The sequence below is a fragment of the Notamacropus eugenii genome, chromosome 5, assembly GCF_028372415.1.
Source record: "Notamacropus eugenii isolate mMacEug1 chromosome 5, mMacEug1.pri_v2, whole genome shotgun sequence".
In the NCBI taxonomy this organism is placed as follows: Eukaryota; Metazoa; Chordata; class Mammalia; order Diprotodontia; family Macropodidae; genus Notamacropus; species Notamacropus eugenii.
The window spans coordinates 381,503,724-381,518,509 of record NC_092876.1 but is presented as its reverse complement, the minus strand read 5'-3'; the positions used below and the strand labels follow the sequence as shown (position 1 = coordinate 381,518,509).

Here is a 14,786-nt window from a genome sequence, read left to right as displayed (position 1 = left end):
GTTTGCAAAAAGTTTACAAATATGATGGCAGGCGTAAAGTATATGGTTTTGAGTTTATCAACTTCCTTTTTCTTTCCTACCCCAATCAAAATTCTCATTCTTTCACTGCAACTAACTTCTCTAAATTGTTAAGATGAAAGCAACCAGACAATTAAATTATACAAAATGTTGAATCACTACATACCTAGAGGAATTTGCATTTGTTAAAGAGGAGACTCATTTAATGACTCTAATTGGTGAAATACTTTTAGGCAGGAGGCATACTCATAATAAGCAACCTCTAGAAGGATTCTCCAGCCTACCAGTAAATATCTAAATAATCTGTTCTCAGCAGTCTCAAAGCCAAGACTCAAGGGATGATGAATACAAACTGGGTCTGATGGAGGAACAGAGGGTGGGAGAGGGATGATTTTAAGAAGAATAGGAAAAAAAAATTCTGTATTTTTGGTTTTGAAATTCTGGAAGTTTTAGCATATAAGATATCTTTGGTTTTATGGATCAGTAAAAATTAGTTATAGAGTCAACTAGTGCCAGTTCATGGACCAATGGAATTAATAATAATAATTCACATTTTATAATACCTCAAGGTTTGTGCATTTTCTCTCATTTGATCTTTGCAGCAACTCTTTGAAGTAGATGCCATAATTATTCCTGTGCTACACTACTCAAAACAGTACCTGGTAAGTAGTAGGAGCTTAATAAATGCTTGTTGACTTAAAGATGGGGAAACAGAAACTCAAGGAAATTAACTGATTTGCCCAAGGTCATACAGCATGTAAGTGTATGAGGTAGGATTTGAACTCATGTTTTCCTGACTCCAAGCCTAGAATTCTATCTAGTACTCCAGGAAAGAAGCAATAAACTTGAGTAACTTGGGGTGAGTTCTCCATTATTTCTACTTCATGATTTTACTACTTTATTTAGAACTCTTGCTATTAAGTTGTTTTAGTAGAGTCTGACTCTTCATGACCCACTTGGAGTTTTCTTGGCAAAGACACTGGAGTGGTTTTGCTGTTTCCTTCTCTAGCTCATTTTACAGATAAGAAAACTGAGGCAGAGTTAAATGAATTGCCTAAATCACACAGCTAGTAACTGAGGCCAGATTTGAACTCAAAAAGAAGAATCTTCCTGACTACAGGCCCAGTCCTCTAGCCACTGAGCTACCTTAGAACTCACTGGTTCTTTAAAGCTCAAATCCTTGTGCCCATTTCCTCAATAGTTTCTATGGCAGAAACACAACCAGGACTCCTGAGGAAAGATGGATGTGACCTTGAGGAGCAGACAAAATATTGGCATATTTTATGCCAGTATAAGGGAATTGGGGATTTTTGAGTGCATCATGAAACATATTTCTTTGCTAAGCATCAGAACTACTTTCTATTTTTCCCCATTCATGTCTTTGGCTTCAGTCTTGTATTCAAGGAAGAATGTATGCAATGAAATATAATATAAGTTTATTCCAAGCAAAACTAATTTGAAACTACTGCCACTTACTAGCCTGACAGGAAACTCCATTATTTAACAAAATTCAGCCCTTTTAAACCATATTATCTACAAATCTCTTCCTCCTTCCAGCTGGAATGAACCATTTACCATCCTCCAGACAGTTCCTGAGCTTTGCTGCTGATATGCCTGGCCTCACTCTGCACCCCAAATGCCCAATTCCATGTCTATCTTTTGAATTCCTACCTGTCTTTTTATAAGCCTGTGTAACATGCCACGACCTCTATCACATGATTACTGATAAGTACAGTCATTGGTGGCATCCCTTCCCATGGTTATCACACAGAAGTCTGCATGTCTCTAGAGCACTTGTGTTATTTTGGATTATTTTTACACATCTATTTATAGGTCATATCCCATTCTGGATCAGGGAGTTCTTAATCTGTAGTTCATAAATTAAAATATTTTCTTAACTACATTTCAAAATGATTTGTTTTCCTTTTAATCCCATGTATCTTCTTTCATTAATTTAAAAATATTCTGAGAAAGGGCCTACAGGCTACAGCATCTTCTTACTGTATTCCTTGACACAGAAAATGTCAAGAATCCATTTTTTTCTAGACTATAAACTTGATGAAGGCAAAGACTATGTCATACCTACACTTTCTATTTCACCAATACCTAGAAGAGTACTTTTTAAAATGTCTTCTGACTTGATTTGGATTCAATTGGAATATATATGTATTTAATTTATAGTATAATACATTGCATAATTTTAATATATTACACATACATTACAATACACCTTTATATCAATCTCTCTATTCACCATCTATCTTTCTCTTTTTTTTTCTCTCTCCATCTATTTTCTATATAGCTTAAACCTGATTAACTTTAAACTTTTGGATTTATTTTGGTTCTCTGCATTTTACATTAACACAGATTATACAAGGTGTAACTTAAAATTTCAGTGCATTGGAACTCGCAGTATAAACTCATAGCCCTTAATATATCAACTTTCTTTTTGGTCCTTGTGAATATTTTCATTTGCTAGTGCATTGGTATCATTTGGAGTCTACATGTGTTGACCTTGCCTTAAGGGAAATATATAGAAATAGCAGAGAAACACAAAAGGGGCCAGATCTATAGCTTGGTCTGAAAACTCACTAAGCTATGCTACACACCATCAAGTAATATTAATTAGAGGCAACTTTGCCTCTAATGATAGAGATCGTATGTGATCTCTGGGACTGATTGTCCTCATCTGGAAAGTGAAAAAGTTGAAGTCTATAGCACCTAAGGTTCCTTCTAGCACTAAAATAATGACTTTAGGATCTGTAATAACATCAGTATAGGAAGCTTTTCATGAGGAAATTCCTTCTTCTATTGCACATCAGAACCTATTCTTGGACTTGTAATATTAGAGAATTTCTGAGGGCACTGAATAATTAAATGATTTTCCAGGGGTAACACAGTTAATATGTGTTCAAGGTAGGGCTTTGAACCACTTGGTCTGCAAAGGGCTGCTCTATATGTACCAAGTATATACCATGTACCGTGTATATACCACGCTGCCTCTAATTAATGGCATTGTTTTTCAGTTGTTTCAGTGGTGTTTGACTCTCTATGATCCTTTTTGGGGTTTTCTTGGTAAAGATACTAGAGTAGTTTGCCATTTCTTTCTCCAGTTCATTTTACAGATGGGGAAATTGAATTAAACAGGGTTACATGGCTTGCCCATGGTCACACAGCTAGTAGGTGTCTGAGGCCAGATTTGAACTCAGGGAGATGAGTCTTCCTGATTATAAGCTCTCATTAAGTTCTATCAAATAATAGTCCTAGATACTAAACTTTAAAATTATTTGTAGCCTCATGAATTCTTAGTCCAGGATAGTGAATTATTCCCTCTGGTGTTTCTCTGAGTCATTCTCTATGGTTTCTATACTCCTCCTGGCAGGATCAACTACCCACCCACTTTTGATGTATATGGCAACAAGAAGGATTCTTTTTGAATGTAGTGACTGAAGAAATGGAGGTTTCCTTGGTGATCAAATCTATGAAATCAGTCAGAAGGTGACTTAGAGGTTTTTTAGACAGGAAAGGGAAAAATAAGTACCATTAATTCTACATTTACCTTTCCTCCTTCTTGAGTTTCATTTATAATTAGAGCCAAAGATAGTGGACCTTCTGATTAAGTTAAGAAATGAGCCAGATTGGCAGTACTTACTAACAACATTAGCTTGCCCAGTGAAGATAGTATACTGAAGCTCATATGAAACCACACTAAATTCATCATCGGAGGTCCAGTGCACAGTGATGGTGTCGTACGAGGCTGTACAGAGCTCTTCTCTAATTGTTGGAGAGTTGGGAGCTGTTTGGAAGTAAGAATAAGATGATTAATTAACTGAATCATCTCAGACCAGCATGCCAGAGCAGGTTGGAGGCTTGATAGAAAAGATCAGTCCTCCATAGACATCGACTTCTACCAATACCACTACAAGTGAGATTTTCATCAAAGTCGAGCATAGGAATCTTTTCTTTCTTTTCTCTTTACAGGCTGCCTAGGGAAGGCCAGATATACTCTTACTGAGCTAGGAGATCAGTTTACCATTCCATTAGGAAGAAGAAGACAAGCTACTAGAATTTTCCTAGCATGTAAAGAGAAAAATCCAGAATAAAGTGCAGAAATACCAGGACTATGCTTATGTGAGATATTGGAAAAATGTTTGAGCAATTTGGAAAATTGAATTTCTCACTTTATTATGTATCAGGGAATCTTAACATTTTTGAATGTATTATGGACCCCTTAATGGTGTCCTTATAGTGAACCTTATGGATTCCTTCTCAGAATAATATTTTCAAATGCAAAAATAAAGCACTTGGGATTACAAAGCAAAACAATTATATTGAATATAGATATCAAAAATATATTTCAAAAAAAGTCAATTCATGGACCCTGGGTTAAGAATCTCTGCTTTAGAAGTTTCTTCCTGAACTATACCTCACTCATCAAATGATGTTTCCAAAGGCAAAATGATAACATAAATCCATTTATGTTCACTAACTTCTCCTCTGCTCCTCCCAATCCCCATCTCACCCAACAGAAAAAAAAAAAAAAGGAAGTGACATAAAAAGTATGATGGGCAATCTGGGGAGATGTTATTCCTCACTGGATGGATAACCTTTTATTGGGTAAGCATGATAGAAGCAAAAATGTAGATTTGGAAGGGACCTTGGAGGAAAATTAGTTTATTTCCACCTTCATCATTTTACACTTGAAGAAACTGAGGCCTTGACAGACTAAGTACTTTGTCCAATGTCACACAGTGAAAAGCAAAGCAGGTTTATCTCACCATGTCTAGAAGAGAATTCATTATCTGAGAAACAGCTAGATATAATGGATAGAGTTTCAGACTTGGAGTTGATGGGACCTGAGTTCAAATTCTCCCGCACTTTGCAGCTGTGTGACCCCAGTGCAAGTAAACCTCTCAGCTTCATTTACTTTGTCTTCAAAATAAAGATAATAACATCACCTAACTCACAAAGGTATTGTGAGGATCACATGAGATAATGAACGTGGAAGGCTTTGGAAGTCTTAAAGTACTGTACAATGGTAGCTATAATTATCTTCCATCTTTGAGTTTGAATGCAAAATGTATGCTTGCCAAAAACACTTTTATGAAGAATTCACACGGTGGTCAGAAGAAGTGATACAAGGACACTCTCAAGGTTTCTCTTAAGAACTTCAGAATCGATTGTGTGATTTGGGAGACACTGGCACAGGACCACTCAACATGACGTGCCCACGTCAGAGAAGGAGCTGCTCTCTATGAGCAAAGCAGAATTGAAACAGCTCAAAGGAAATGTGCAAATTTAGAGTATCCAGATTGAATATTGTGCCTGACATGTGGTAGTCTTCCAAACTTGTGTTGGTCTGATCAGCCACAATCAGACACATTGAAACTTGACTCTAGTCTAGTGATATCATTTTGGTACTCTTTGAGAACAAAGAACAACCAATTAGTGTGAAGGGTACCATCTATTCACCCAGACTTGAAATCTCACTGGCATTCTTAGCTGCTCACTCTTCACTCTCCCTATATATCACTCTTGCCAAATCTTATCATAACTGCCTTCATCTTTTGCATACGTCCTTTCACTTAATTCATTCAGTCATGCTAGTCCAGGCCCTCATCAACTTTCATCTAGACTAATGCAGTAGTTTTCTTGTTAATTTCTCTCTTCCAAGTCTCTCCCCAATTCAATCCATACTCCACTGCAATGCCAGAGTGATGTTCCTATATCAAAAATCTGACCATGACACTCAACAACTTCTAATGGCTCCATATTACCTCTAGAATAAAACATAAATTCTTCAGTTTTGTATTTAAAATTCTTCTTAACTTAGCTGCTTTCTAGTCTTCTTACATTTTATTCTCCTCTATAACTGTTGCTCTTTCCCTCCCAGCTTGATTTACTTGTTTTTTTCTTTTGCTCATTAAAGGGGCTATTCCCTGATTACTTCTTTAAGAGGCCTATTCACTGAATGGGCGTTACCTCACTCTAAGTGAGTACCTGAATAGGCCAAGGTCCCCCATTGCACCCTGAGTTGTCTTCAGTCATCTTGATGAATATCTGGTCACTGGATCCAGATGACTCAGGAGGAGAAAGTAAAGCTGGTGACCTGCACAGCCCGTCCTCACTCAAAACAAAATCAAGTGCAAGTCATGTCATCCTTCTACACGCTCTAGGGTTTAGCTATACTGGTCTACTTGGAGTTCCTCAAACCCAACACTTCATTTCTCATCTGTTGTTCATCCTTCATTCTTAAAGAGGACAATAATATCATGAACATGATGTCTTGACTTACACCTGAATTGGATTTGAGTGAGGCAGAGCTGTACAAAGTCGTCTCTCCTCCAAAATTTTCAGAGTTCAGTATCAAGACAAAGGTCAAGATGACTGGTGATAGCCTAGAACGAAGTGGGTGACCTTGGCCTTTTAAAATTAAGGTCTTTTCTAGATCTCACTTTGTCTGAGGTAATGCCCATTCAATGACTAAGAGCTAGGTAAGAATTGAGACAAACAATGGCCCAATTTACCATCCCAAAGATATTGAACTGAAGGAAAAGACTCTCAGAGTTTCTAGCCAGAACAGAAAACTTTTACACACTTTCTAAACCATCAACACCTAAACAATGAGCCACAAAGCCTTGCATCTTATTGCCTATTCAATGAAAACCTTTAAACTGGCTGTGTTTCATGTCTGAAATATCATCTTACCTCAGCTTCATAGACTTCTTGGTTTCTTTGAAAACTATGCTCAAAATTTATTTTCTGTAAGAGGCCTTTCCCAGTCCCCACCATACTAAGGCCTCTCTTTTCAGTTTATCTTCCATCTACTCTGTATGTATCTTATTTGTACATATTCTCTCCCCCATGAGAACATGAGCTCCATCACGGCAGTAACTTTTTGTTTGTTTTGATTTGGTTTTGGGGATTTTTTTCTTTTCTTTGTATCTTTAATAGAGTGCCTTAGCAAACATTAGGTGCTTAATAATTGTTCGTGGTTGACTGGTTTCTTCAGGTATAGGGTTGTACTAAGCATTTAGCACACATGTTTAATAAATGTTTCCTGGCTGACTGACTTCTTCAGGTAGAGAGTTGGATTATGAGGCCCCTGAGGTTTCCTCCAGCTCATATGCTATGTAATTCAATGTGTAAGATAAGGGAGGCATTTGAAGTTTATTTCTTCAAAACACTGCAGTGAAGAAAATGGTTTAATTCCTACTGGTGATTCTTAAAGACTTTTCATAGTAACTGATACTCATGGCTATTTTCAAGGGCAAGAAAACAGAACAGATGAAGGACATTTTCATTAACACTAAGTAGCGTTTTTGAAACTTGTCCATAAGTAATCAGTTATGAGTTTAAGTAAATGTATGCATAACTTCAGAAGTGGAATAATAAATTCCAAAGGTTAGAATGTTTGTTTATAACATTTATCTGACCTAAAGCATTTCTCTGCTCTAGATTAGGGGAGTTATTGATTTGGGGTTCATGAACTTATTTATTAAAAATATTCTAACAACTGCATTTTAATATAACTGCTTTGTTTTTGTAATTCTATGTATTTTATTTTATGCATTTAAAAATATTCTGAGAAGGGATCTACATGTTTCATCAGACTGCCAAAAGAATCCATAACACAAAAGAGATTAAGATAAATACAGGCTAGATTTAAGACTGGGCTTGATAAGTACTTAGGAAAAGGCTAATGATACCTGATCACCTCAGAGTTTTTGTGGAGTTCTGCTGGAGACCAAAATGCTTATGAGAACTTAGAATAAATAGGGCACAAGGAATGATACTTGGATCAAAAATACTCAAGTTTTAAGTGCAAAATCCATAAAGTGTTCTATGGGGTATGATTTTAAATTATCCATTAGGTGGAAGATGCAAATCCAAAATTCATCACAGTGAGATACTTTATATTTGACTATATCAAAGAATCCACTGAAAAAACACATTCCACAGTAGAAGGACCAGGTTCAGCATGTATTTGTTAATTATTTTCTTGGTTTCTATAGGGGCCAGAATTTTATATATGTGTGTGTGTGTGTGTGTGTGTGTGTATATGTTGATTTCCTTATATTCTACTCTCACTTTAAATCATTCACTGACTCATTTTTATATAAACAATTAAAGACATTTTCTCCATTTAAGAAAATATGTGTATTTATAGATGTATCAATATCTATCTTTCTAACTGAATACAAGGAAACACTATCTGCAAAATACAAAGTACTGCATGACACATGGTAACAGCAACAGCCAGGGAAAGAATGTCACTTTTCTGGTTTATTAGCTTGATATGTCACTTTGAGGCAAGTCACAAGTTAAAATAATAGCTTTCCCTTTCAGAGAAAGGCATGCTTGCTAGTGTTAGATGTTTTTTCCATCATAGGACTTGGGAGGAAAGTACTTTGTAAACTGTCAAGCACTATGTGCAAATTTAAGTTCTTTATTCTTATTTGATTGGAAACCATTCAATAGATTAAGGACTTTGTTGTTTTGAAAAATTGCTAGATATTTCACATTTTATAAGACAAGCATCCTAAGTCTCATGAAGCCAAATTCAATGTATAATGATGTAGTGCTAGAGAAACCATATTTGCCTCTTCTTACAGGACACACGGAACAGTAGCAAACAGTGCATAAATGCTTCATTTCCGGCTCACACATGTCTGATAAACTATTTGGACTTGGCAGCTTTGGTCTAAAGTCATATGTTGCAAGGAAGGTCTATGTTATGTCTAGAAATAAACCAAATGTCCATCTGGAATTGATGGTTAACAAGGTGTAATTGATGGGGAAAGAGCTCTTTAATAGGTATCCAGATGTTCACATTAGTATGGGATAAACACCAATCATACTGAACGGAAATATAGCTTTGGGAACATTGATCTCAGACAGACACATCAAACACATGCCAAGTCAAAAGGATAATCTATGGTTACTGTGACCATATTTTCCAAACCCAAAATTGAAATACATGGTCTACTAAAGAAAATTCTTTATACTAAGCCTTAGTAATAGTACATTTTCCTTGAAATAGCACTCTGCCAGCATACATGTGTTGGTTTGTGCGCCTACTGGGGAATAAACCCATTTGTTACTTTTCATATCTAATACTTTTTATTATTTCAGGAAGATACTAGAGTTAAGCCCTCAGTATAGAAATAGTATTAAGTTGCTTTAGGGAGGAACTCTGGTATGGGCTATAATTGGAAGTGATGTGGGCCTCAAATAATAATCTCTGTTCTAGGTGTTTGCAGAATATCTCTTGTCCATCCATACTTCCCCCATATTCTACTGGTAAATTTTTTTTTTCAAGTGCAAATTTTGACATTTATCTCTACCGAATTTCATCTTATTAGATTCACCCCAATGGTACAGATTATCAAGATCCTTTTGGATTCCCATTGTCACCCAGAAGAGTGACTAGCTCAGACAGCTTTGCGTCATCTGAAAATTTGCAAAACATATAATCTCTACCTTAATCCAAGTTATTAAAAATATCAAGCTGCACAAGGCCAAGCAAAGAGCCTTGGGGGTACTACCAGGGGACATTTTTCTGCCTTGTTCACATTGAATCATTAAATAGCCACTCTTTGAGCTCAGCTATCCAACTAGTTCTGAAACCATCTAACTGTATTTCCATCTTATCCATAACTCTTCATCTTCTCTGTAAAAATAATATGAGACCCTTTATAAAAACTCTGCTAAAATCAAGGACTTTCCCTTATCTACCTGTTCAGCAATCCTATCAAAAAAGGAAATGAAGTTAGTCTGGCACAACCTGTTCTCTTTAGAGTCATTTTTGACTCTTCCTTTTCCTTCATTTCCCACATCCATGTGATTGCCAAGACCTGTCAATAGAATCTTTTGTATCTGTTTCCTCTTGGCCATCTACTCTGACTGCCACCATTCTCTTTCAAAGCTTGATTAACTCAAACCTAGATTATTTAAAAATAATTCACCCTGTTATCAATTGCTTTTCCAGTCTGTCCTTTTCACAACTAACCTTCTTAATATATAGACCAGATCACCTTCCTTCTTTGCTCAAAAACATTCAATGCCTCCCTCTTGTATACAAGATAAAATAGACATTTTTAAGGCTAACAATAATGGTTCCCTACAATCTAGCTCTACCTTGTCTTTCCAACCTCAGCTGAGCTGAACTAAGCAAGGTCAAATTTAATAGAGAAGAACATAAAGCCTTATACTTCAGTTTAAAAAAAAATAAAGGAGGGATATTTAGCCTGGAGAAGAAACAACTTAATGGAATGTGATGGTATTCTCCAAATACTGCAAGGGCTGAAATATGCATGAGATAGTAACCTCATTCTGTTTGACTCTAGAAGCAGGAAAAAACTTCCTAAAACTTAGAGCTGATTAAAAAAAGGGATGAGCTTCTTTTATGGGTAGTTAAATTGACAGCTTACTGGAAATTTCCAAGTGGAGGCTGGATGACCACTTCTTGACCATATTGTAGACAGGAGCCATAATTTGAGCAGAGGTTCACTAGATTGATCTCTGAGGCCTGGTCAATATTTATGAGTTATGATTCTATTTTACTGTTTTTCTTCTTGTACTCAAATCTATGAAAAAATACTCCCAGCTCTTTGCAGCTCCCTTTTCCATCAAACTTTGTAGATTCGTGTGTGTATACGTGTGTGTGTGTGTGTGTGTGTATGTGTGTGTATACGTGTGTGTGGCAGGGGAGGGGTGGTTTCCAGAAGACTTAAATGTTCTACACTTCATTCTCTACTTGTTGGCCTCCTTTCTTTACATCAAGGCCTACAACATTAGCTATCTTCTCTCTGAAAGGCAAAACTTTCTTTTCCTTTCTTAACTTTTGTAGTTGTCTGACCTATGCATCCATCACATTCTACTTTCCATAGATTAATAATACATATTCTCCCACCTGACTATAAGCTCTTTGAGGATAGAGGTTATATAATTTTTCATGTTTATACAGCTAAGGCCTGGACGTTTCTTGTCCATAGTAGAAACCTAATAAATGCTTGTTGACTTGAAACACAAGCCACACGGCCCAGTAGAAACAGTAATGACTTTGAAATTAGGGAACTAGAGTTGAAATCCTGCCTCTCAATCTTACTGTATGACCTTGGACAAGTCATTTGTTGAATCAAGGCGTTCATCCGAAGTGCCTTCCAGCTCTCAATCTGGGATACTGTGAAGTGAAGCAAATGCTTATGCATAACCCTGTGAACCTCCTCCTAGGAAAAAAGTGAATCTTTTCTAAAAGGAATTTGCTAGCAAAATAACAGGTTGCAAATTCTATTAGTCAATGTTCTTACTTTCAGTGTTTAGGTGTCAAGAAGTGGAAAAGAAGCATTATGTGTGTGACCCAAAAAAATGCTTGTTATAAAAGGAAGTAAACAAACATTTGTTAAGGGCCTACTACAGACCAGGCACTGTGCTGAGCACTCTACAAATATTTTGTTTAACCCTTACAACAACCAACCTCTGAAGGCAGGTGTATTAATATTCCCATTTTACAGTTGAGGAAACTGGAGCATATAGAGGTTAAAGTATTTTGCTCGGTGTCATATAGCTAGCTAGCAAGTATCTGAGGCCATATTTATATTCAGGTTTTCCTAACTCAAGACCCAATGCTCTCTATCCACTGAGACACCTTTCTGCTTCACACAATCTTAATGAATCCAAACATGATTTTTACTGAATTTGCTAAAAGTCTTCATAAAAAGCTTTGAAACAAAGTGAGATTTCTGATCATCAGAATCATATGTTCCATCTGACTAAATATAATAAATAAATACAAAAATTGCTTACCTCAGTAAGGATGATCTGACCAGCATATCAAGATATTTTCATTTCCTTATTGCTTTTGGCTAGGGATAGTGGCAGTGTATATATGAGATACTTAATATTAAAGTCTCTTCTTTTCCCCCCAACCCTAATTTGGATCTACTTTCTTGGGGATAAAACAGTCGTGCACATCATGGCTAAGAGGAAGTTTGAACTTTCTTTCTAATCCAAACGTCTACTACCAAAGGGGAGAAAAAAAATTAAAGGGTAGAGATGGAACCCTGTGTAAAGAGTGAGATAAAAAAATACAATACCTGTAAGGTAATCCAGACATTCTAGTAATTTCTTCTCTCTGGAAAAATCTAATGCGAAGGTATCAAAAGTGTCATTGAGGTTAATTTCAGGAATTAGAACCTGGGAGGATGCAGTTGCCATGGAGACCCTAAGATTTAAAGGAAAAATTTTCAGAAACTTACAGATAGCTTTCACATTCATCTGTTAAAATACTCTCTCTCTCTCTCTATCACACACATACAATCACATGTACACACATGCATGCATGCACATGTACACACACACACACACACACTATAGCCAAAGAGGAATATATTTCAATATTTTGGAAATTTGTATTAACATATTTAGTCCCTCAGAATGGTACACAATGCTTTTACCTCTTAACTTGAAACAAAAGAGTTCAAGCATTAAATTCCTTTTCTCCCCCTTTTTCCTTCTTTGAGAGAAAGGAATTAAATCCACCCCCCCACCCCATTTTACTGCTAAATAGCAAAGTTCTATTTGGAAACTAAAGAATATTCCTATTTTATGCTGCTCTGTATTTAACAGCTTGGCACTGTCAAAGGCAGCCCTAGCAAGAAGCTTATTGTTCCAGGCATTCTTTCACACATCTGTCTGAAAAACTGTTGGACTCAGTCTCCAGAAGTTCTCGACTTCAAAAGAAATTTATCAAAATGTGAAATCCATAAAGGACAAAATGAGGATTTTTAAAAGCTCCCAAATATTGTTTTATTTTGGCCAATCACTCAACCAGCTGTAAAAAGTGAACATTTTTGGAATATTTTTTAAAAGTAATTATTATTCAGTTCACTCCTTTCTGCATGGGACTCTTTTTCATTCACTCACTGCATAAACCATGGGATATATGCATGAGCTTTCTCATAAATTCTCCCCATAGATGCACATTTTTTCCTACGCTTTGAGGCTCCATTGAAAAGACTACAATACAAACTATTTCTATAAATCAACCTATTTGGGTGTATTCTAGAGAAAGGCAGTGATCAATCAATCATTACTAGTAATGTTGTGCCAAGTACAGTGCTAAGCACCAGGGATTGAAAGATAAAAATGCAGACTGTGCTTTCGAGGAGACATACTAGTCCATCTGAGTAAATGTATTGAAATGTTTCATTAATATACAACACTGGCTGCATCAAACATATTGAAAAAAGAATCATGACACACTGGATATTCTGCGCTTCTCAAATTCTCTTGTCTTTGTGACCTTTTACCCTTTAACAATTCCAGATAGGAGTTACAATAATTAAACAATAATTTATTATGTATGTGTTAGGAATTTCAACATAGGAGTAGAACTCAAATTACTTAGTTCAAATCAGTGATTTCACAGATGACGAAACTGAGTGAGGCAAACAGGTTAAATGACTTTCCAAAGGTCACACAGGTAATTAGAGAAAAAGGGCCAGAACGAACTGAGGCAAATAGGGTGAAGTGACTTGCCCAGGGTCACACAGCTAGAAAGTGTCTGAGGCCAGATTTGAACTCAGGAAGATGAGTCTTTCTGACTTCAGAGGTGGTACTCTTATCCACTTTACCACCTACATGCCCTTAGTAAATGGTAGAGCAGGGATCTGAATTTCCGAGCAGTGCTCCTTCTATCATACTTTCCTGCTACTAGGTAATCTGACAGTCTATACTTTTATTCTCAACAGGAGATCAATCATACTTTATTATATACATATCAAGACATTGAAATTCAACAAATGCCTGCTGCCTGAACTCAAACTGCAAAAGCAAAGTCGAAAATTCAAAGACTTCAGGCAGAACAGTATAAAAATGTTATTGGACCTTTTGAACTACTTAGAGATTTAAAAAGGAAAAAGACTGATTCTATCACATTAATATAACATAATATAATATAACAGGGAGGATTTTGCTGGGAGAACGTGAAATTCAGAGCATAACCTCCAACTCACCATTTACGTCCATCAAGGCACACATGGATATGGCACATGGAAAGCCAGAACACCTGATTGCCCCTCCCAATCACTTCTGAAACTTTACTGTTATCAGCTTACTGGAGGTCTGTCTGCTCTAGTGGCCCTTAACTCATTCTCTTAGTGTCTCCTTGTCTCTCTCTCTGGAATAGCCATGGAATAACCATAAAAATGAGTGAACTCAGTTCTACGAATCTTCCTATCAGAAAAATACTTGCTTTCTGATAAGAAATTTATAGCAACCTTGAAGATGACAGACCGTAGCAAAGGAAAGAGTTCCTAAGAGAAAACTTATGAAAAGGGTAGCTGAGTTTTACTCTTGATTATAAAGCTGACTCATTGTTAAAATGTAGGAAAGATGACTATCTCTGGCTAGGATTTCAAACCCTCTCTTGGAGTGACAAGCTAAGAAAATGCTTCCGAAGTCAACATTTCAGGGCATAGTTTTATTTCCTAAATCCTCATTGCCTATTCCTTTCCTTTTCAGATAACTTGTTAAAATCTATCAAACTTCTGACTACTATCTAGCTTTCAAAATTTTATTCTTTGTTATTTTTCCTTTAAGTCAAGTATTTCCTAATGTCGTGGGGTATCTAAAGACATATTTTTTCCCCTGTATTTAATAGTGTACACTAGGAAATGGCATTGCAGCACATTGATCCCTAGAACAGTAATAGCAAGTTTTCAAGACTTTCCAGGCAGTTAAATCTTCCCACTTGTATCTAAAAT

At 36.3% G+C, this 14,786-nt stretch overlaps 1 protein-coding gene across 4 annotated transcripts in view; it reads right to left on the bottom strand.

Annotated features, from left to right (window-relative positions):
• The window catches only part of MID1 (midline 1), a 438,516-nt gene that overhangs the window by 23,688 nt on the left and 400,042 nt on the right, over window positions 1–14,786 (bottom strand). For all 4 annotated transcript variants that reach the window (XM_072614388.1, XM_072614390.1, XM_072614387.1 and 1 more), the window contains exons 6-7: window positions 12,117–12,244; window positions 3,671–3,814 (exon numbers count right to left, since the gene is read on the bottom strand). In XM_072614388.1, the coding sequence (XP_072470489.1) occupies window positions 3,671–3,814; window positions 12,117–12,244 (272 nt within the window). The remainder of the gene's footprint in view (window positions 1–3,670; window positions 3,815–12,116; window positions 12,245–14,786) is intronic.